This window comes from Spodoptera frugiperda, chromosome 14 (genome assembly GCF_023101765.2).
Source record: "Spodoptera frugiperda isolate SF20-4 chromosome 14, AGI-APGP_CSIRO_Sfru_2.0, whole genome shotgun sequence".
Lineage (NCBI taxonomy): Eukaryota > Metazoa > Arthropoda > Insecta > Lepidoptera > Noctuidae > Spodoptera > Spodoptera frugiperda.
This window is the reverse complement of record NC_064225.1, coordinates 8,254,557-8,278,869: the sequence shown is the minus strand read 5'-3', so window position 1 is coordinate 8,278,869 and position 24,313 is coordinate 8,254,557. Positions and strand designations below refer to the sequence as shown.

The 24,313-nt window shown below is 40.6% G+C and overlaps 1 protein-coding gene across 1 annotated transcript in view; it reads left to right on the top strand.

Moving 5' to 3' along the window:
* LOC118279152 (LHFPL tetraspan subfamily member 3 protein) overlaps positions 1-22,605 on the top strand; it is a 43,193-nt gene extending 20,588 nt beyond the window's left edge. Inside the window, exons 2-4 of the mRNA XM_035598690.2 lie at positions 9,072-9,170; positions 16,468-16,614; positions 21,995-22,605. Coding sequence (XP_035454583.1) covers positions 9,072-9,170; positions 16,468-16,614; positions 21,995-22,188 — 440 coding nt within the window. The 3' untranslated portion in view covers positions 22,189-22,605. The remainder of the gene's footprint in view (positions 1-9,071; positions 9,171-16,467; positions 16,615-21,994) is intronic.
* The last annotated feature ends 1,708 nt before the right edge of the window (positions 22,606-24,313 follow it).

Sequence of the window (24,313 nt, the reverse complement as noted above, 5' to 3'; positions counted from 1 at the left end):
GTAGATTACATTAGAAAGTGATACGGAAGCATTTAATTCGTGTAATGAAGCACGCACCGTCAGCTTAGAGATAAGCTCGTAAGTCAGTTCTCACGATTATTAACTAAGTACTTGCTTATGGTGCTAGTCCGTGATGTAATTAGATAGGTATGTCAGTATTTGCCATGTAGAAGGTGTCCAATTTCTTTATACTTCCGTAAAAAAGTGTCGTGGTGTCCCGGAGGTTTAAGACGCCCGCGTCTCATGCATGAAACTTACCAACGGCAAGTATCAATGTGACTTTTTCCGATTTATATGTACTTTCTAAGATTATTTAGACACCGTTGACAAACGGTGAAGGAAAACATCGTGAATAAACCTGGGCTTATAATTTCTAATTATGCTCAAACCTCCGCGTGAGAAGAGGCCTTTGGTCAGCAGTGGCCACTTATAGACTGTTGATGATCAAATGTTGAGAACATTTCAGGAGTTGGTATTTTGGAATACCGAAGTCGTCAACAGAATACAGTCCTTATATTACACGATTAGATCTTTATAAAAATTAATGATAGTTATAAAGTTTCAACATGGCACGTATATGGATACCTATAGGTATTCCTAGTCATGCATCCACAGAGATCGTACACTCGCGTGTCTACTCAGTGTACGTGCAAGCTAAGAATGTGGACGGGAATTCACGAGGCATTAGGAAAATTGGGGCTGATTACTTTAGCCTGGCCTCTTTACCTGAGGCTGGGTGGTTATGTGAAACAGTTACAAACCGCCTCGAGATGCCGATATACATGCGAAGTAATGCACGAGCTCAAACGTGCTGTCACGTAATTTGGAGTATGTCCAGTTTCCAGTACTGTATAATGTAGCTTGATTTGAAGAGATTATGTGACAAATTGACTAGAGATAAGATCGGTTCTCGCTTGGCACGAAGCTGTGATAGCACATGTTTCTGAGAAATTAGACATCGGTGGTTAGTGAAAAATTTGAGGCTGATTGCGTTGATGTAAAATGTGTGTCTAGGTTTCAACTCTACGTGGGTCATAACAACTATTGGCTAAAAGTGGATGTTCCATTTAACATTCTTACAATGTTAAATCTTTTTACCGACTTCAAAAAAGGAGGAGGTAATTAGTTCGGATGTTTGTTTTTGTTATTTTTTCACCGATTACTCCGCCATTTGTGGGCGATTTTATACTTTTTAGTTTTTTGAAGTCGCTTTTTAAACGGAGTTTTATTATTTTTGAAAGCCCAATTTGGCTCACCCTTTCGCAGTTTAAAAAGCATGGTGTTATTAAATTATACTTAGCTAAAACCTCACCATATTGATAAGCGCCAATAACTTTTTTTTTTATTCTCTTATTAGTAAGGGGCTTTTATCCGCATGGGTATATCAACCATTGTACCTTATACTGTCTTACTCTATTTTCACAAAATTAACACCTAAGATGCATCTATTGTGTCTATAACTTATTGATCAAGTAACTTCAGCAATGCTATCGGTATTTGCATGGCGCAACTCCTAGTCTGAATGCCATATCCGCTGGAGCACCTATTATACTGCACGGTGTGCTAGCATTACTCAGCCAATAAATATCTAGTTCGCTATAGTGATGAACGAAATGTTAAATTGCGCTTTTTTATTCCCAGAAGGGACAAAATATGAGTCCTATGTAATACGGTGGGCCTGTAGCAATACGGCGAGCACACTTTTGACTGCACAGTTGACGCGGTGTCTGGGTAACTGGCTCGGAATAACTCTTTGTGTGATACACAAATTGTTGTTTCGGGTCTGGTTATGATGTGTATGTGAACTTCTATGTTTGTGAACGCACCCACGACACAGAAGAAAACTTTAGTGTGTGGCAATGTTTTAAAAGGAAATTGCACGCTTTGTACTATTGTAAAGAATTCTTTATAACTAAGATTAAGAAATTTAATCCGATAGCTCCCGCTTGGCAGTCGCGCTTGCAACCATTTAACACCATCACTTGACCAATGACATTGTTCTTCGATTAGTTCTCTAATGTATTCATTACCTACTTATCATTCCCACACATTCAGTTCACCCCGTTACTTAAAATTTGCGTGAAGACACAGACGCACAGATGCACACAAAACATGTTTACATTAGAGATGCGTGTGCGCATGTCTCTGTGAACGAGGAAAACCGCTAACCAATCAGATGAGTTGGATAGCAATGACTCACGTAAGAATTTTAATGGCAATCCCTTTGCAGAAATATATGCTTAATGTATTGTAGGTAAACTGTTCTCTCTAACTCTTTTTTTAAAAAAGCAAAATAAGCCGACCAGGGAATTGAACCTGAGACCCTTGTCCGGTAGTCACACTTGCGACCAGTCAACCAACGAAGCCGTCAGATAAAACCATGTATATCATAAAAGCGAAAATAAAATCAAACGAGGAAGCCATTTTGTAAAACCGCGTCTACATTATACATGTTCTGTGCATAATGTCATATGCGCAAGCGCACCCGATAGATAGTTCCGGGTAAATAAGTAAGTCAAATCGATCGTTCACACTATTGACATGGAATCTGATTGATTTTGAATCAATCCGGTTTTGTTTGCTCGTAAATTGTACAAGTAGGTAAACGTGTTTCGATTGATTAACATATTTGTGCTGTATTGGTAGATATTACTCACAGAACAGACAAATTAAATACTTTAACTGTTAGTCACTGAACTAGCTGCAACCTTCTGTCTAAGACAATGAAAAATGTTGATCATTTACGTGAAATAACGTTTGCGTTGTGTGAGTGAGGTTACTGGAGGTCCAATTACCCCCTTTCCCAATCTTCCCAATCTCCGATTCCCCAACAACCCTTAAATCCCAAAAAAGGCAACACACTTGTAACGGTGTAGGCTCAGCTCGCCCCTTGGATCTCGCCCCTGATTGCCTAAGTGCATCAACTCGCCCCTTAAATTATTAGATATTCCAACTCGCCCCCGATTGTTGGTTAGTTAAAAGTACTGTCAGCACTCTAAGTTTATAAAATATTTAAATGAATATTTTTTCTTAAAACTTCAATAATGCTTCTTATAAAACTCTCTCTTCCTTAATAAAACTTCAAAAATTTCAAAGGGATTTTTTTTTTTATATGATACAAGCCGGTAACCGAGCAGACGTATTACCTGATGGCAAGCAATCGCCGCCGCCCATGGACACTTGAAACACCAGAGGCGTTACAAGTGCGTTGCCGGCTTTTTGGGAGTTAGGAATTTAAGGGTTGTTCGGGAATCGGGGATGGGGAAGATTGGGAAGGGGGAATTGGGCCTCCGGTAACCTCACTCACACAACGAAACACAACTCAAGCGTTGTTTCACGTCGGTTTTCTGTGAGGCCGTGGTATCACTCCGGTCGAGCCGGCCCATTCGTGCTGAAGCATGGCTCTCCCACACTTAAATGCCGCAAGGGGCGAGTCGATGCATCAAAATAATTATTTAATTGTTAAATTTTTCACTCGCCCCGTAAGGGTTTTCGTAAGGGGCGAACCACAACTCCAAATTAATAAAAACGGGGCGAGTGGAACATTTTAATCGGAAGGGGCAAGATCCAGGGGGCGAGCTGATACTACACCCTTGTAACGCCTCTGGTGTTTCGCGTGTCCATGGGCGGCGTTTGCTTACCATCAGGTTATCCGTTTACCGGCTGGTCTTAAAAGTATCGAAGTTCGGTAATTTTTGCTATAACCTAGCTTACTGTTGTAAATGTATCGGTTAGGAACACATTCAGTTCATCAGGCCAAAACACACGAAATATTAAAACAAAAAATCAAAGCGATCTATTTCAAATCAAACATTAATTAAAGCACTTTCCTTCTAACTACGTGACAGTAACAATTATCTAACTAAATCTTAGCTTTCGTTAAAATTTCACCGCGAACGCTTGATTAACTGAACGATTTAACTCAATAGGTACAAGAAGTCTGAAAGTAAGTAAACTGACCACAAGCCGATAAACATCGAAAGTGGTCTAGAAAGCCGTCGACAAACCATTTACTTTATGTACCAGCACTATGCTTGTAACATGGGTTCCTGTCACAGATGCATCTCTTAACTTCATATATGGATGCGTTATAAAATACGTTAGATATAGCATATTATTGTGTCGTGTGTAGAAGACACAGTAAAATCTGCCGCATCTATTTTCTAAGAGATGTGCATACATTCGTGGCCTATCTAGATTTTTTAATAAACGTGATTGCATTCGTATACTTTGGTGCACGTAGGTATATGGTAGTAGATACCAATGAACATTAAATAGATTATGAGTAGTCACTATGATCATAGCAAAAATTACAATTCGGAACAAATCCAAATCTCTATGTTTATTTTGTAACACATACAAATTGCGCTTAAAGGAACTCGCTGATATGAGCTTAAACTTGATATGAACTACAAATCCTGCCAATGTTTGAAATATTAGTTGTCCTATGCTCCAAATTATTTATCCTTAAGACTACTACAAAACTTATTAACTTCAGTGACACACAAACAGCTTTCCATCGTCTTAGGAAGTCTATATTTAAGCCGGCTGGAAAGCGAACATAATTTGTCCGCTGTCATTAAAGTTTCTCCCATACACAAGACATTTTATATAAACAGTCTGGTTTATGAGCTGTTTATCTGTTAAACAGACAGCCTTTGGACATTAGAAATCTGTAACATTAGAACTTAATGAACATGAACTGATCATCCGTGATCATGGCTCTTGCAACAGTGCCAAAATATCGGAAACTCATAGACATAAATCAACATGGTAAATATCCCGTCTCAAGTTCTAATGTTAGTGTTAGTGACCATGCCAGTTAAAACACTTATATTAGAAATCTGTGACTAAAAAAGTCACACTTGTGTCCTAAGTGCTAAACTTAAGTAGGTATATAGGTATGCAGGTAATTATGTCCATATATCTCAGTTTCCTCAGTTTTGCAATCAGAGCCGTGAATAGACTGACCTGTTATGTCATTTACATTCATTATATATCGCGATATTTACATTCATTATAAGAAATCGCCATACACAGCTACTGCAGCCATAATGTAGCTGCTTTTAGTTAGATACTTTTAAATTAATTGTCGTTTCATCTCACACTTTGTAGATGAATTATTTTTTATGGTATAAGTCGGTAAACGAGCAGATGGATTACCTGATGGTAAACAATTGCCGCCGCCCATCAACACCCGAGGCGTCACAAATGCATTGCCTGATTTTTGGGGTTAGAAATCTAAGGGCTGTTGGGGAATCGGGGATTACTTAGATTGGGTGGGGGTAATTGGGCCTGCAGTAACCATACTCACGCAATGAAACACGACGCAAGCGTTGTTCCACGTCGGTTTTCTGTAAGATAAATTCGGATGATGTAGCTAAAAACCTCAAATCAACAACTAAATACCACTTTCAATAAATATATGTACGTAGGTGTAATGCATATAAAAACAAATATGAAGAAATAATAAGATGAGTGCGATGACTAATGATAAATATATAACGAGCAGCATTTCAATAAGTGGCTGAGATTCACTCAACGATTCGTTGATTCATGAAGCTACACCTGTCATTTGGTTACTCAGCAGATTCTGGTTATGATTTGTTTAACAGTATATCGGATATGCGCTGTAGTGTAGTATACTTGATTTCGTTCATCAGGTTAAGTTGTTTCTGTAAAGCGACTTAGCATGGAGCAATCTAAAATGGCCTCATTGTAATCTTATCCCATCCCCTACTCCAATACGGTCTGCTTATGCATCTCTGACTGATCATAATTCGTCTCTGAATCTTTCTTCTTCGTACCTTTAAGGGGTCAATATCGACCAATGTCTTCTCTCGCCTTTGCCGAGGCGAAAGGGAGTGTCAGACTCTTACTGACTAAAAAACCACCCCGTTCCTACTCCTGCTTTTCGAGCCGGAGCCCCGATAAACCCGCTAAGTAGTCCGCAGCTCCGGATTAAAATACCTTTAGTTATTTAATTTAAATACTACTGTTAATGTCGTCTCCACTATTAATCTGGTACCTCTACGCTACTCCTCACGTAGTATTTTCTCCGTCTCATAATTTTGCGTGCACTCAGTAATGCTCTCAATTTGTCGTAACAGATGCGTTACACAATTTGTGTTACGTTGCTCGGGGCATTCGCTTCACCTTTGCACTTTTGCTTTTATTTTGTTAGCCTTCTATCTCTAAAGAAGTTATTCGTTTGTAACATAATAGCTGGTTGTACAATATCTTAACATGTAGCTGACTATAGGCTAACATTTACCTAGATTTTTCGGCTACCTGTTATAATGTTGCCATTTATTTGCTAATGTTTATGATAATCACGTTACATGATGCCAGTTTTGCGACTCCATGTGAAAATTATGGCAAGTTATGTCAGATGTCATCTCTTGTTACATTATTGGATGATGAAATAAATAAATGTCATAGTTGTTTGGGGATATGATAGGAAGTTCAAATTGGGGACTTGAGCGAATCTTCAAGGTGGAGTAATTTGTTAGGGCTTTTCGAATTGAATTTCTCTAAGGGTGATACCATATGCGTTAATTATGCATTAAATTCACCAAGGGAAATGGAAACTGTCGTTTTCTCTTTCTTTTCCTTTAATAATTTCTTCTGATTTATTTCGTTGCGGGATCCAAGACAGTCATTCATGTCCCTGAGACACTTCAGTGTTCCGGTGTTTGCATGGTCGTATTTACTGTAAATCCTGGCTTACAGGAGTTGCAGCGGTGTGACAGGCTTGTCCCATTATAAAATAACAGGGTGTGATAAGAATGGGTCTTAACTATGATCATTTAGATCAAAATAGCCGTAGAGATTGTTATAATGGATGGTTATATGACAACCGGAACTGTCGGCTTAACATGTTTGAGGCAATATTTCTTTAATGATTGTCTTGTGGCCAATAATAAGTGTTTACCACCGTGACCTTTGTAACACAGTCTCGCGTTACCATCGCCTGCATATAATGTGATAATAGTTGCGAAAGCGTTACATATGCCGTGTAATTACCCAGTAAGTATTACCACAGTGTAATTATTTTATACTGCGGTGTTAATGAGTTGGCGGGAGCTATGTTACGTCACGCTTCAAGGAGCGCTGTGGGAAACAGTGGCTAGTGGCTGGCTAGCCAATAGAAGCTATCATGGTTTGTGGCACAGAAACATATGAGGGAGTTTGTTAATTACTGTCAAGATGGGAATGATTTGAGCTTTGGATCCTTATTGGGGCCTAGTTTTATGGTCACTTCATATTTACAAACACACGTCTGTTTTCAATGCAATATCTAGTTTTAAACTAAGTAGGATCAAGCGAATCTTTCATACAATGCCAGGCTTTTGAAGGCTTTGGAACAATTAATGTTGACTTCAATTAATTACCTAACTGAATTTTGTTATGCGCGTCTTTTAGAAGCTTACTTCTGAACCACAGATTATAAACATTAATGGTATTAAGCGCTTGTTTCACCTCTTTCATATAAGTGTCCGATAAACTTATGTGACACATAGTTCATACAGATTACGCTCTTAATTCTAAGTAAACTGATACATAGCGGCTATCCACACATTGTGAAACAAGTCCTAAATCTATTAGTTGTATGGAACAACAACCAGATTTTCCGCATTTCTACTAGAGATAGTTAAAAGTAAAAATTGAAATCTGCATTGAAAGTGTGGACGCGGTGACGCGGGCCCGGGCCGGGTCATGGTCCGTCGAGTGTGAACGCAGCCTTAGTTTCTCGCGATGTCGGCCTAATGAAGGGAAACTCAGATCACTGGCTGCGGCTGATAATTCGAAACGGAACTATGTCGCGTAACGAAATCATTTCTGACTGCCGTAACGTCTAGCTTCTGTCACGTCACGTAATTATTAATGCGAAAGATGAATGAGTTGACGGTTGTCTAGTTGCATTGATGGCTGCCAAATATTTTACTTTAAATTCTATTTAATTTGGGTACAATATAAAAATAAGTCGGGTTTTCCTTCCTGACGCTATAACTCCAGAACGCACGAACCGATTTCCACGGTTTTGCATTCGTTGGAAAGGTCTTGGGCTCTGTGAGGTTTATAGCAAGAAGTTTGTATAATAGTTTATAGAAAATTCAGGAAAAGCAGGAAAACAGGGTGAATCATTGGTGGCGAAACAGAGTTCGCCGGGTTTGCTAGTTGGGTATAAAGACTTTTTTCGTATGTTTAGGAAAGGAAATCATTAATTTTCTTTGCCACACCTGCAGTAACATTGCAATACGTATATTGGTAGAACTGGAAATGGCGTAAGAATGTTTTATTTTTGTAGTAAACTTGATAAGTTTGCTGAAACCGTACCGTTCTTTACAAACAAGCGGATACAATTTCAATGCGTTAACCTCCGATTACAAGCATGGGAAGTAGCGGCACCTGCGCTAAATACAAATACAATACAATATTATGTACAACAGAATACAATACAATACATACAACACAATACTTGTAGTTCCCACTGCCGCTCGGTTTCCGTTTCAATTCGATCAGCTTGCCGCCTCTCGTTACAATTACACACTCGTTTATGTGATGACAAAGTAAATACCGATGTTGTTCTTCGTGGGAAAATAAGGGATTTTTTTGAGGGAATTTTAATAATTCTTGCTTACTTTAAAATCGGAATAATTGTGTACTTTTACGTTCTTATTTAGAACTGATTCTATCACAATGTAAGCGCTATGCTCACAAATAGGTAAAGCAATTTCACAATTAAAAATATTTTTTTTCGTAATTTTGATGTGGTTTTCTATTATAGTCTAGCAGTCTGTGTACCCCAGCAGTCTCTTCATATATGTAGCTTTACACAAATGACATGAGTTATAGGTAATTTTAAAAGTTTTCTTCTTTAGCGTTTGTTTGCCAACTGAGCGAAGTTCGATACCCGAGTATTATTGAACTCTCCAATTTTTAAGAACCTTAACAACATGAAATGATGTGCCACTATAATTTGAGCAATAATATTAAATCCTCAAAAATATTCCTCCGAGTATCATTTCAAGAATAATTGATCTAACATTTTGTGTTTACAATTCCAGCGCTGAGCATGGTAGCCGGTGTAGCAGTGTACCCGGCAGGTTGGGGCGAGACCGCTGTGCAGGAGACATGTGGACCCACCGCCGACCAGTATAATATAGGTAAGCAAACATGCCTTCATTTGACTAGCTATTCGGCTTATAAAACAAAAGACACGTCAATGACGTCATGCCGAAAATGAAAAGGATAGACATATAGCATTCTCTTTCTAAATGGAAAAACAAATGACATGTCAGTGACGTCAGACCCAAAATGACAAGGATAGACAGATAGCATTCTCTTTCTAAATGAAAAAACAAATGACATGTCAGTGACGTCAGACCCAAAATGAAAGGGATAGACATATAGCATTCTCTTTCTAAATCGAAAAACAAATGACATGTCAGTGACGTCAGACCCGAAATGAAAAGGATAGACATATAGCATTCTCTTTCTAAATGTAAAAACAATTGACATATCAGTGACGTCAGGCCCAAAATGAAAGGGATAGACAGATAGCATTCTCTTTCTAAATCAAAAACAAATGACATGTCAGTGACGTCAGACCCAAAATGAAAGGGATAGACAGATAGCATTCTCTTTCTAAATCAAAAACAAATGACATGTCAGTGACGTCAGACCCAAAATGAAAGGGATAGACAGATAGCATTCTCTTTCTAAATCAAAAACAAATGACATATCAGTGACGTCAGACCCAAAATGAAAGGGATAGACAGATAGCATTCTCTTTCTAAATCAAAAACAATTGACATATCAGTGACGTCAGACCCAAAATGAAAGGGATAGACAGATAGCATTCTCTTTCTAAATCAAAAACAAATGACATATCAGTGACGTCAGACCCAAAATGAAAGGGATAGACAGATAGCATTCTCTTTCTAAATCAAAAACAAATGACATGTCAGTGACGACAGACCCAAAATGACAAGGATGGAGATATGCTACTTATTCTTTCTTATTCTGATCTCAATTAGAACACAAACATAGTGTACCTACATTCGATATGATAGAAATTCATGACCTATTTTGAAGATTAATCGTTTGAAAACCGTAAAACTACCGCCCTTTCTTACAGTGTAGTTAGTCATCAGAGAGCTATGCAATTTTAAACTTTTGTAGCGAGAATATCATCCGTCGCGTCGTTTACGTGCTGTGTTATAACGAGAATATCATCCGACGCGTCGGTTACGCGCTTCGCGCGCTAACGCAAGCCGCGGCGTTCCCACCGCTCCTCACGTCGCCAGTCGGCCCTACACGCCCGTAGTGAAAGCACATACGCGCGCGACTGCGTCGCGCGGCGTCCTACCTTGTACCTAGATTATTGTTTGAACTATATTACTGCTGTCTGTGTGTTACCTAATTGTGATTGTCACTAACTGTGTAATTATAATATAATAAACTTTTGTACATCCATTACAAAAATTGCGCCCAACTCGTGGCTCGTGCTCGAAGTACCTACGTGAGTGCGAACGTATTCCACGCTCGGTTGTGTACCTACTGTGCCGAGGCTGTAACCGTCGTGTCTCGTGAAGATGCCGAAAACACGCGGACAGACGGCTATCGAGAACCGCAGTAGTGATAGTGACGAAGAGTTCACGGATACGCGAGTGGCGGGAACCGCCGCGGACAACAACATGGCGGCGGCGTCACCTACCACAACGGACCGACGCGATACGAATATGATCACAATGTCAGAAGACCAGCTATCTAGGATCCTGGCCAGCGTGATGAGGGGGTCGACTCAACCTCCTGCTGCAGGAGTGCACGCGGTGCACACTGCGCAGAGCAATTTTACCCGGTGCACGGCTCGGTTCGATGGAGCCGCCTGCAACGCCGACGTCGTGGAAGCGTTCATCGAGAGCGTGCTCGTCTACAAGGAGTGCGCAGGCGTCTCGGATGACCACGCGTTACGAGGACTGCCGATGCTGCTGACCGGAGACGCCGCCGTGTGGTGGCGAGGAGTGCGACCTACGGTGGAGAGCTGGGACGACGCGTTACGCCGGCTGCGCTTCATGTACGGCGCGGCGCGCCCAGCCCACAGGGTCTTACGCGACATATTCGCGACAGAACAACAAAGTGAAAGTGCCGACGTATATATTTCGCGTGTGCGTGCTAACATTTCGCGGTTACCATATCCTTTACCACAACAAATGCAACTCGATATAGTGTATGGCCTGTTACACCGTAGAATCCGCAAACGTGTTCCGCGTGATAGCGTAAGTAGTGTCGACTGTCTACTTGAGAGAGCTAGGTACGTAGAGGAGATGCTGGGCGAAGCGAACCAATCTAGTACATCGTCTCACAACAATAATACCGCGAACACGAATTTACGTGATAAAGATAACCCTTCAAATGCGACCGGTAAAAATATTAACCCGCAAACGGCTGCGGTGAAAAATGTTAACCCTCAAACGACTACGTCCGACTCTAGTTCGAACATAGATAGTAGTAGCGCGACTTCTAAACGTGTTAGACCACGCTGTGCACGCTGCAAACGTTTCGGACACACGACGGACGAGTGTAAGTCGAAAGGTAATGAGTTAGCTTGTTATGGTTGCGGTCGTGAAGGCGTTATTCGGTCGAAATGTCCCACTTGTAAAGGCAAGTGCAAGGAAGATGCACCAGCCGCGGCCGCCGACGGGAAGGTAAGTTTCCAAAGTGCTTATACACACGATTCCTCCACGTCGCAGCCGACGATAAATATTGAAGTGGCTTCGTTATTAGGTGTCGCTGTGCTTGATACCGGCGCTACCGAAAGCTTAGCTAGCCCCGGTTTGTATGCTATTTTGTTAAAGAACGGGACTAGTTTTACATCGGCCCGCCGCACGATAGGGTTGGCCGACGGGACCCAACATACACGTGACGTGTTGTTGTGCGATACGAATGTTGTAGTACGGGGACGTATTGTACCTACAACATTTATTGTTATACCAGGGGCGGAGAATAGGACGCTTCTCGGACAAGATTTTATTACGAAATCTGGTATTTTGCTTGACCTTCAACGTGGTTGTTGGTATTTTTCAGATTCGACAAAGGTGAAGGTACCCTTTGTGCGCTCTTACAGTCTTATGTCCACCAGTGACGCAGAGCTGATGCAGGTTAACACCACCGGCCTGGCACTGAGAGAAAACGAAGGATCTAAGCTGTCACCTGCTCAGAGGACGCAGCTCAACCAGCTTATAATTTCTAAGGCTGCGCGCTTCGCCACCGAGGGACCAGCTACATCTTACGCTACTCACCACATTCGAGTAGGCGAGAGGCAGGAGCCTACCGCCTCACCACCCTACCGGATGTCGGCAGGTAAGAAGCAGCTGCTGGACGGTGAGCTCGAGAAGCTGCTGCGAGCAGACGTTATAGAGGAGTGTGAGTCGCCGTGGGCCGCGAACGTAGTGTTGGTGAAGAAGAAAGACGGTGGCGTCCGGTTATGTGTGGATTACCGCAAGCTCAATGCTGTGACGGAGCCTGACCGGTACCCACTGCCGCGCATAGAAGACGTTCTTCATGCCGCGAAGACCACCGCCTACATGTCAACGCTCGACCTTCATTCTGGCTATTTCCAGGTAAGTGTCGCAGAAGAGGACCGCGACAAGACCGCGTTTATTACGCCCTCTGGCACCTACAGGTTTAAGAGAATGCCCATGGGATTGCGCAACTCCGGCGCCACGTTCCAGAGACTGATCGACCGGTTCCGGTCGAACCTGGTTGTACCAGCGCGGACACTCGAGACCAGTGACGGCGCTGTGACATCCTCAGACCCCCGGGGTGGTGGTAGATCGGTAAGTATCCTAGGCTACCTAGATGACCTGATTGTTCTGTCGCCCACATTTGAAGAACACCTCGAGGATCTGGAGGCAGTCTTCGATAGGCTGGATAAATTTAATCTGCGTGTTAACCGCAAGAAAAGTTGTTTTGCCTGTGATTCGGTGCGGTTCCTGGGGCACATTATTGTACCCGGTGGTTTGCAGGTAGACCCGGAGAAGACCTCAGCCATAGCTGACATGCCTGCCCCGAAGAACGAGAGGCAGCTTAAAGGTTTCTTAGCTACGTCAAGCTGGTTCCGGCGATTTGTGCCGAATTACGCCGCTGTCGCGAAGCCTTTAACTGACCTTCTCAAGAAGAATAGCTCGTGGAGGTGGCATGAGGAGCAGCAGGCTGCGTTCGAGCACATCAAGAGACTCCTGGTCACCGCTCCCATACTCCGTCAAGCCGACGAAAGTAAGCCCTTCTCACTTAATACCGACAGTAGTGGTTACTGTCTCGGAGCAGTTCTGATGCAGGGGGAGGGCCCTGACGAGAGGCCTGTGGAGTACGCCAGTCGGTTGCTGTTACCAGCTGAGCGCAACTATACCACCACGGAAAGGGAGGCACTAGCTGTGGTCTGGGCGGTGACTAAATTCAGGGGCTACATCGAAGGGTCAGAGGTCATCGTTAAGTCCGATCATCAACCCTTACGTTGGTTGATGAGTTTGAAGTCCCCCAGTGGCCGTTTGGCAAGGTGGGCATTGACCCTTCAGGCTTATAACTTACAGATCCAGTACACCCCTGGTAAGGTGAACGTGATTGCAGATACACTAAGCCGCCCCGCCTGCTGTGAAAGGGACCCAGGTGGATGCGAGGTATGCTTAGTGACTGTAGATATACCGCACAGGGCACCTGCCGACGTACGTGATAACCAGCTCAAAGACCCCGAGCTGAAGACGATCGTAGAGGATCTGGAGGACTCCGATCCGTCTAGGGGGAGGGGCTGGTCAGAACGAGGTTATCTGATGTCTGATGGAGTGTTGTATCGGTGTGCACCCGAGGCTGACGACGCTGACTCCGCCTGTCTCGTGGTACCGAGTCATGAAAGAGAGGGCATCCTTGCTGACTTCCATGACGCTCCCACCGCAGGTCATTTCGGTGTTGAGAGGACCCTGCAGCGCATCAGAGCTCGCTACTTTTGGGTAGGTATGAGGACCTTCGTTGCTGACTATATTAGACGTTGTGCTGCTTGTCAGCGTTATAAAGCAGACAACAAGAAGCCTGCAGGACTACTGCAGACGCCTGCTGCGACTCGCCGGTTCGAGGTCGTGTCAGTAGATTTGTTTGGACCTTTGCCGAAGACGGCTAAAGGTAACCGTTGGATTCTTATTATAGAGGACGTGTGTACTCACTGGGTTGAGTTATTTGCGTTGGAGACCGCCACCAGCGTAGAGTGCGCTGAGATTTTAATCGGCGAAGTCTTCTTGAGGTTTGGAGTCCCGCGTAGGATGGTCAGCGACAACGGAGTTCAGTTCGTAGCTGAGGTGATGCAACAGGCATGTCACGTGATGGGTATCAAACAGTCTTTGACGCCGTTGTACCACCCGGAAAGCAACCCCGTTGAACGCAAGAACCGGGACCTCAAACCCCAGTTGGCAATTCTGGTGGGGAAGGACCACGCCTCTTGGGATCGCCATCTCGCAGCTATAAGGTTTGCGATGAATTCAGCCGTGACAGCGAGTACGGGGTTTTCACCGGCTTTTCTTACCTTCGGAAGGGAGCTGCGCGCACCATCTGACGTCGTGGCTGATATGAAAGCCATCGTGGATAACGATAATTTCGTACCGAGTATTACGCCTTACCTTCGTAGGTTGTCGACAGCGCTTCTAGATGCCAGGGATGTCCATGAGCAGGCCCAGTCCAACAGGAAGAAGTATGCTGATTAAGGTAGACGTACGCCTCCGGATTATAAGGTAGGTGACCTTGTCCTCCTAAAGACGCAGAGTATGAACGACGCAGGCCGTGGACAAACCGCGAAGTTCATCCCTAGGAGAGACGGCCCGTATCGTATTCGGGAAGTGGTAAGTCCCACCACTTATGTTATCGAGGGACTTACGCGAGCTGAACACATTGGACGGTACCATGTGTCACACTTAACGCCATTCGTCGGCGACATCGTGTCTCCGGTTCGTGAGAAGCGCAAGCGTGGTCGACCCCGTAAATTCGATGCTAGTCCGAACGCGAGGGCGCTATGTCCGAACTAGAGGGGGAGTGTGTAGCGAGAATATCATCCGTCGCGTCGTTTACGTGCTGTGTTATAACGAGAATATCATCCGACGCGTCGGTTACGCGCTTCGCGCGCTAACGCAAGCCGCGGCGTTCCCACCGCTCCTCACGTCGCCAGTCGGCCCTACACGCCCGTAGTGAAAGCACATACGCGCGCGACTGCGTCGCGCGGCGTCCTACCTTGTACCTAGATCCTAGATTATTGTTTGAACTATATTACTGCTGTCTGTGTGTTACCTAATTGTGATTGTCGCTAACTGTGTAATTATAATATATTAAACTTTTGTACATCCATTACACTTTGTTATTGTTGTAATAGATAAATAATTAAAATAACACACAAAAATCCAGACTTTTTGAATTAAATTAATAACTGAATGTACCTAATAATGAATGTTATTATTGTAAGTTTGACATTTCTCGTAATTGTATGGACTATTTTTTTTCTTGATATGTTTGCATGATACTGTTTTAATTCGTCTATATCTAATTTGCATAAAAATTATAAATCGCCATAATCATGCTTACGCTATGCAGCGTAAGCATGATTATGGCGATTTATAATTTTATTTTTAGAACATCTTCTTAGCTCACCCATAATCTGCAAATAAAGAATTTGAATTTGATTTTGAATCTTCCATAATATCCATAAACATAGATTTCAAAACATAGAATAGGCAGACTATAAATCGATTTAAAAACTTTAATCTATGCAGGTTATCATTGGAAATGAATTAAGCAGGCAGGTCTTAGGCTGTAGGCACGACCTAATTGCATAACCATTGCACTCCGATACTAAACATATTAATATTTAATCTGTATTCTGTATATAAATGTCAGGAGATGATTTAGATAGTAACCGACCTTCGATCGTTCATTGTACTATTTGTACTATCAAATAAAGTTTAGCAGATCACTTGATTCGCGTTTGTAATATTCTCTGATATTAATTGGTTGCCTTGAATTTTTTTATTTTTTATTAATTAGGTTTAAGTTAAAATATATATTAATCTAGAAATTGGATTTGAGTCTGTGAGAATATGACAGTTTGTAAGAAATTTAAGATGCACCGTGTTGGGGACCCAATATATTTCAAATGAAACTCCGGAGGATTAGGTTTTCGGCACAATTCCAGACTACGTTCTACTACTGAAAAATATTTCGAGAAACCGAAAAAAATATACTTTTTCCGACCGGGGAATCGAAACCAAGACCCCTTGTCGATCACACTTGCGACCACTCGACCAATGAGGCAGTAAAGTATTAACTTTATTGTATAGTTAAAGACAAGCTTTTTATTTTTACCACCCGCAAACAGATAAAGGTTGGATTTTTTCTCAAAGACATACTAAAACCATATTATTGTTTCAGGTCGATGTCACATTCGCTGGGCGTACCTGCTGGCAGTGATCGGGTGCCTGGACGGCATCGTGCTGTCTGCCCTGGCGTTCATCCTGGCGACCAGGCACGTGCGGCTGCAGCCAGACAGCGGGTACCCGCCACCTTCGCTGTACAAAGGTAATTACAATCTTACTTCTGATTTTTACCATGTAGTTAAGGCTTCTGTTGTCTGACGTCTTCTAGGTGGTAAGGCATTCAATACGTATCTTTTATGCAATGGATTTTAATAATAAATGATCGTGGGAATCAGAATTCCGTTTAATACACTAGACAGAAACTCCATGCAACTAAATAAATGTCAAAAATCGATCCTAATCCAAAAATTTTATTATAACTTTCGTGAGACAGATTTTAATCCAGAGATTTTGGATTGTGATTGTACGAGTATATTAATATCTAATGATTGTGATTGTATGTATATTAATTGGCAAAAATCAGTGAGATTGAAAGTCACCAAGCATAAAGCTTAAGGGTAGGTTCAGATGACAAGCGCTCAACGCGCGTTTTGATAACGCGCGTTTACAACTACATACATTTTATTCAGGCCGTACACATGCTAACGCGCGTTTTAGTAACGCGCGCGTTCAACGCTGCGCTAGCGCTCGACTGTTGTCAGCGCGCGTCAACGCCGCTTTGAGATCATTGGTTTTCTATGTTTCCGTTCAGTTGAGCGCGCGCTTTCGACGCGGATAGACGTATTTTAGGGTTCGTCAAGTTCGTCCGAAAATCGTCCGAAATGGAAACCGAAGCTTTTAATACGGAATTATACTGCTACGAGTTCATCGTTTATGAGAGTCAGTAAGTCATCAAATGACTTGATGGACATTCTGAAGTAGTTAAAGAATTTGGGCTCAAATTGCCTTAACTTAGGATATAAAATAATGTACTGGCTTTCAGTCAGCCTGGTTGACAAAATTGGGTGAACCCAATATCTCCGTCTTCTGTTGTGTCGTTTCTGCCGTCTGTATAAAATCACCGATAAAACTGTTTCTACGTCCATCTTCGACAAATGTAGAACTCAAACTGGCCGCAACAACGCGCGTTTAACGCCTGACAAGCGCGCACCATGTGAACACTATACAAAAATTCAACGCGCGTTCAACGCGCGCTGAGCGCTTGTCATCTGAACCTACCCTAAGACAAACTAACACGACGTAACAAAACACGATCAGTATAAAGAAGACCAGTTTCATTGTAAGACTATGAAAGAAGGTTAAACTCTCAAAAGCCGTTTAGTACATAAAACAAAGCGTCTTGAAAGACACACTACACAACACAAGAACACTAGCTCGTATGTCTATCTAGTATATCTAGTATGTCTAGTACACAATTGCGCAACGCACTCGGTATTATATTATGTACCTAGTACCTACATGTTTCCACCCTGTTAACCACAGCACGGAGCGAGCGTTTATGTGTTACTGTGCTACTAGGGATGCGTATATGTACCTAATGGAAAACTGGTAGGCGAGCTATGTGAGGTTATGAGTGAAATAATATTCAATTAACGAACATGTATTGTATCTTCAAAATCTTTCGCATCTTACTGATCCAATAGGGATGATGACGGGTGTGAAAATTATTTGTTTAGTCCGTCGTTTAGGTAATGAAAAAATATTAATATAGTCCTATAAGATAACAATACTAAGATAAAACGAATCAAAGTTAAGGAGAGGGAGGAAATACGTAATTTCTACATATAAAACGTATCTAGCAGTGTCGTCCCAGGATATTTCAAATCAATTTATCTTCGAAAGTATTTGTTTCCGTAAGAAATATGGGGTACCTACTTCAAGAAGGGAGTAAATAGGTTTATTAAGGGCCCATGTTTTGCAAGCGTTCATAGGCCACGGTAACCACTTACCATCAGGTAGCTCGTGTACTTTCTTGCTATCATTGTTTAAAAAAAACAGACTACTTAAAACAGTTAAAGCATTTACTATCACCATGACACAATACGCATTACGCACACACACACACAAGCCTAATTAGATAGAATACATTGAGTAGAGAGTGAATGCGAGTGAAAGTGCATGAATTCGGAGATATCATTATGTGTAAACAATAGGAAAAACTCCGCGCATTACTACTGGGTACATAGCTACTGGTGCTGTGATACCGAAACTGTGGGAATTGTAGTAGATAGGGGAAAGTTTGGGTTCTTACGCATGCGTAAAAAAACTATAAATACTAAGTATTAAATAGTTTTTAAGTTTTAAAAAAATCGTGGTATTCTCTTTCTGTGGTTATGTCTTTGTGATTACAATTTGGTATAAAGCTGGTGTAAGTTAGGAATTTAAAATTGATTTTTGTATTTAAATGTACAGAAATGATATTTTGTATATATATTTTTGTGCCGAACTGGATGAGAATAGATAGCAATAGGTAGGTACCTTCCTCGAAAAATGAGCGAAAAAAATGCATGCTACTATGGTATAGCAAAATTATTTGACTTGGCAGTACCGAGCAATATTTGCCGGTCTATAAGTTCGCAGAGATTGCTTTCCAATATTTTCAATAGTACAAGAGAAAAAACAAATGACATGTTAGTGACGTCATGCCGAAAATGACGAGGCCAGAAATATATCGTGTGCTCTTTCTAAATCCAAATTATTGCCGCCTCTAGAACAAATCAAAAAAAAAACAAATAACATGTCAGTGACGTCATGCCCGAAATGACAAGGCCAGAAATATATCGTGTTCTCTTTTTAAATCAAAATTATTGCCGCCTCTGGAAGAAATAAAAATAAAAACAAATGACATATCAGTGACGTCAGGCCGAAAATGACGAGGCCAGAAATATATCGTGTGCTCTTTCTAAATTCAAATTATTGCCGCCTCTAGAACAAATCAGAATTAAAACAAATGACGTATCAATGACGTCAGACCCAAAATGACGAGGCCAGATATATATCGTATGCTCTTTCTAAATCCAAGTTATTGCCGCCTCTAGAAGAAATAAAAATAAAAACAAATGACATATCAGTGACGTCAGACACAAAATGACAAGGCCAGAAATATAACGTGTGCTCTTTCTAAATTCAAATTATTGCCGCCTCTAGAACAAATCAGAATTAAAACAAATGACGTATCAATGACGTCAAACCCAAAATGAAAAGGCCAGAAATATATCGTGTGCTCTTTCTAAATTCAAATTATTGCTGCCTTTAGAACAAATCAAAATAAAAACAAATGACATATCAATGACGTCAGACCCAAAATGAAAAGGCCAGAAATATATCGTGTGCTCTTTCTAAATTCAAATTATTGCCGCCTCTAGAACAAATCAGAATTAAAACAAATGACATGTCGGTGACGTCAGACAGAAAATGACAAGGCCAGAAATATATCTTTTGCTCTTTCTAAATTTAAATTGCCGCCTTTGGAACGCCGTGTTCTTTCCAAATAACTGTTAATTTTCTTTACGCATGACCAAAGAGGTAAAGACATAGACGCCTTGAAGGAAGTTAATTACCCACCCAATCATGCCTCATATCATATCTTAGTGAAAACTAACCAGCGAGACATTTTTTGGCGTTTTGTTCAAATAAACATTTTCTTTAATTTAGGTATAATGACGAGCGAAATCGGTTTAACTATTTTCTTGACAAACTTTTTAGTGAAAACGTAGGTACGTGTATCTACGTTAACTGATTGACAAGATTCCTCTGATATTAAGACACAACTACACAAGTAAAACCTCAACAGAGTCTGTTTTACAAACGAAACAACCTTTGATTGTAGATAAATGTCATCGGATCAGCGGATTGATATTTGAATAGGAATTTAATAGTCGTAGTGTATTCAAGGGCAAATATACTTACAAGTGGGCGAGTGAGAACTGTCTCAGTCTCAGTCTTGCCTTTAAAATAAAGCTTATTTTGTGCTTAACGTTATTTTTCAATAATAACATCGACATGATATTCCGACCTATAAACTATGGGTCTCCTCTACGTATGAGGATTTTTCCATAATCTTTTAGCAGGTGAGATTGTTTAGAGAGCGCAATTTTCAAGGTTCAGTACCCTTAGTACGAGTTTCATTTACGTTTAACGAGATCGAAACGAGAGCGCGTTCGGCGTTCTGATTGGTTGGTTCATTCGTGTCGGCCAATCAGAGCTCGAGCTAAAGCAAACTCGTACTAAGGGTACTGGTTTATCATAGAACACAGTTAAAAGTAATTTTATTATGATTTTTATGTTTTAGGAAGAATTATTTTTTGTAAAACCTCATAAACCTTGACAATAATACCTTTAGAATAGTTTAGAACTACGTACTTATGTAGATTTATGCCAAACACGGAACGAAGTCGACACACAGAAATCTCTCTAGTCTCCAAATAAGACAATATTTTCAACCTTAATACCGTACAATAAAGCTGGTAATCTAACGATGAATTTTTATTTTTAGGCAAATATTTTAAATACATTTTCATTCTTCGCCTTTTGGAATAAAGTTGAAAATGTAAAAGATTTAGTTGCCAATCAGCTGCAACTACACGTGTCAATAAATTTTCAACCATATTATAGTTAGAATTAAGCTGAAAATTAAATTAAAAAAAAGAGGATTTAGTCAGTTCTGTACATATAGTAGACGCTTTTGTACGCATACCTAAGATAATGTGTGTCGCATACACCGGCAGAGCTCATGAATATGCTATCACCTCTCCGTCTCGACACAGTTACCTCACGGTTCACGGTAAACTAAACGAATATGCACAATTACTACTAAGTAGGTATGCTAAGAACTTACTTGTCACTAAGCAATACTTAGACATTAGGACTTAAATCAATCTTAACTTATTTCTGTCCTTATCGCAAGCTACTTGGGGTTGTAAGTTTTTAAACTGACATGGTCACTAACACTATTATTAGAACTTATGACGGGATATTTACCATGTTTATTCATTTCACTCGGAAACTCACCAAAATGAATAAACATGGTAAATATCCCGTCATAAGTTCTAATAATAGTTGGCGTTGGTACAGCACTGTCTTCTCCCATTGTCTCCTATCGAACCTCATCCTATCTTAAACTCCTCATTCAATTTATTACCTTAACTTGTTACCCATTTAATTTGTAACAAGTTATTAGCGGGCTCTACAGTTTGTCTTTTACCATTTTCCCTATCGGATATTTGAGTTGTTTTTCATTAAAATAATTTCCATAGATCACAAACTATAAATTGAATTTTAAACAAAGCTAATCACAAAATAAGTTTAATAATTTGAATTAATTCACGGCAAACAGGTTTATGTACTCATCTATCTATAAATATGTAGGTAGGTATTCGTAGATATAGGTACATAATTACATTCTGTGGTATTTAACGAAGTTTACGATTCGTTTGCCGATCACGATGCCAAGCTAACATCAACACATTTTACCGTAGTTACTAGTTAGTCGTGACCAGCCAGTATTACCAAATACGTACGAAACACTTTCTTTTGTGCCGTTTGCGTATCAATTGACTCACCGCGGCGTTGTCTTCTTACAGGTGAGGTGAACAACGGGTACGTGACTGACGCGACATCTGTCTCCGGCTCAAGGAAGTCGTTGGCGCTACAACCAGTTCTAATAATGCACCCCCACGCCACCATGGACATGGATACCTACTCACACTACTCCGGCAGAACTGCAAGATCGAAACACGGCATCTATGCTAACACTATGCATAATTATCAACTTTAAATTCTGTTACAAAGCAATCGTATCTCGCTTCAATCTGTGGCGCAGATACTCACTAAAAAGTACCACTACTCGCCGCAAGATGGCGTTATTTTTAAATTATTTCTAAAATACAAATTTTAGATTTAAGGATTTTATTGTGTAAGATAATTGTGTAGAAGTGTAAATATCTTTAATGATTTTGTACTTAAATATATTTTTGTATGATCTGTACAATAGTTAAGTGTTCCCGTCCGGTAGTAGTGACGTAACTGCCTTAGTTTTCTAATAAACAAACGTTTATCATAATTAGATTGTTATAGGTAAACTGTTGTACCTCGAGACATCAACGAATTTACAACGACTTATGAATATGTGCCTTGTAGAAAGCGAAAAGTACTTAATGTTGTTATTATTTTGGTAATTAAATAATTTCTTAGATATTGTGTTATTATTTTTAACCCTATATTGCAATTGAGACTTACTGATTGAAATATAAACTATACCTTATGCGCCGTAACAAGGTGCGGCTGACAGATACAACCCAAATCAGTAACGTTTCGTATTACTCTTGAAAGTTGCTGCGATTTAAAAATTATGCCTTACTATATAAGCTGTATCACATTCGTATTATGTTAAATCATTCGGAAGTGTACTTAATTAAATTAAAACCAACCGGAATGTTCCAGTCTTTAAATAAAATCTAATGAAATGAAAAATAAAGTAAAGTGTTATGCGTATAACGTAAATCCATAGTTGTGTTTAGTGATGGGATGTACTGCTACGATGGATAGGTAGTCGATGTTTTTTTAGAATAAAAAACGAAAATCGTGCGTCGTTCAATTATCACTCTTAAAAAACCTTTAATTATGTGGGTAAATCTACTGTAGACGCGGCTCTCTCTGCCCGAACCACAGTGACTTTATCTGAGCATAAATATGTAGTAGACTTTTCCGGCGCCTTTTATCGCATTATCTTGCGTGGTGGTACTTAATCTGAAAGATCGTGGTTGCTTTAGTAACATATACAAACTAATATACACTTATATTCTTCACGGTTCTGTAAAACTGAAACTCTGAAACACCTCAGGGTCGGTCATAAAATATTTATTTTGACAAGTATATACACGTAGTTACACTGCACAACTAAATAACACACACATTTAATAAAAAAAATAAAGAGAATTAAATGTATGCTGCGAGTATCGATAGCGATAAAAAAAGATTTTTCTAATGTCCATCCCTAAAGAGAGACGTCAACGTCATACAGGCATCTGTCAGCCGCACCTTGTTACGGCGCATAGGGTATAGGTACTCTAAACTTTAGAATAGTTTAGAGTCTAAAGGAAAATCAATTGCTACAAATACAACGCAAATAGTAATGTTTGTACTGTGACCAATCCAATGACTTCTCCGCCTTGGGTGAGGCTAGAGGGAATCTCAAACTGTTACTGACTAAAAACCACCCCGTTCCTACTCTTGCTTTTGGAGCAGGAGCCCCGGTAAACCCGCTAGGCACAGGCAGAACACAGCTCCGGTTTCCTTCCCTATTACCTGATAATTATACTAAAATATAATAATTAGTCAAGTTACTAATTGTGGAATTTGCTTAGTATCGTTCTCAACGAAAATGTTCATGTTTTAGCGCCTTATCGAAACCACATAGCAGAAATACACGATCCGTTTGTTTATTGAGATGTATATCACACAGTCACTCATTCGGTACGCATCACATCAACAGCCTATAAGTGGCCACTGCTGACCAAAGGCCTCTTCTCACATGGAGTAGGTTTGATTAATAATAATTACACTTGCTCAATCCACATAGGATTAAAATCGACATAGTTCGTGGTATCTCAATTTTATTCGATATTTGTGGGGAATAGCCATTCTTATTTAAAATCCACCAGCATAGTTGCAAAGAAAGAGAAGTTGAAAATAATATTTAGGTATTTTAAAATGGTGGTATATTTCTTGTACTGTGGTACCATTACCCATTGTATACATATTATATTTCTGCAATTGGTACTTCAACATCATTATCATCAGTTGAACAAAGGCCAAAAAATAGGTTTGCCATTATCCTCATGCTTAGCAGGCGAAGGTTTAAGATCAGGTAAGGCAGATCTCTTATAAATAAAAAGACAGTA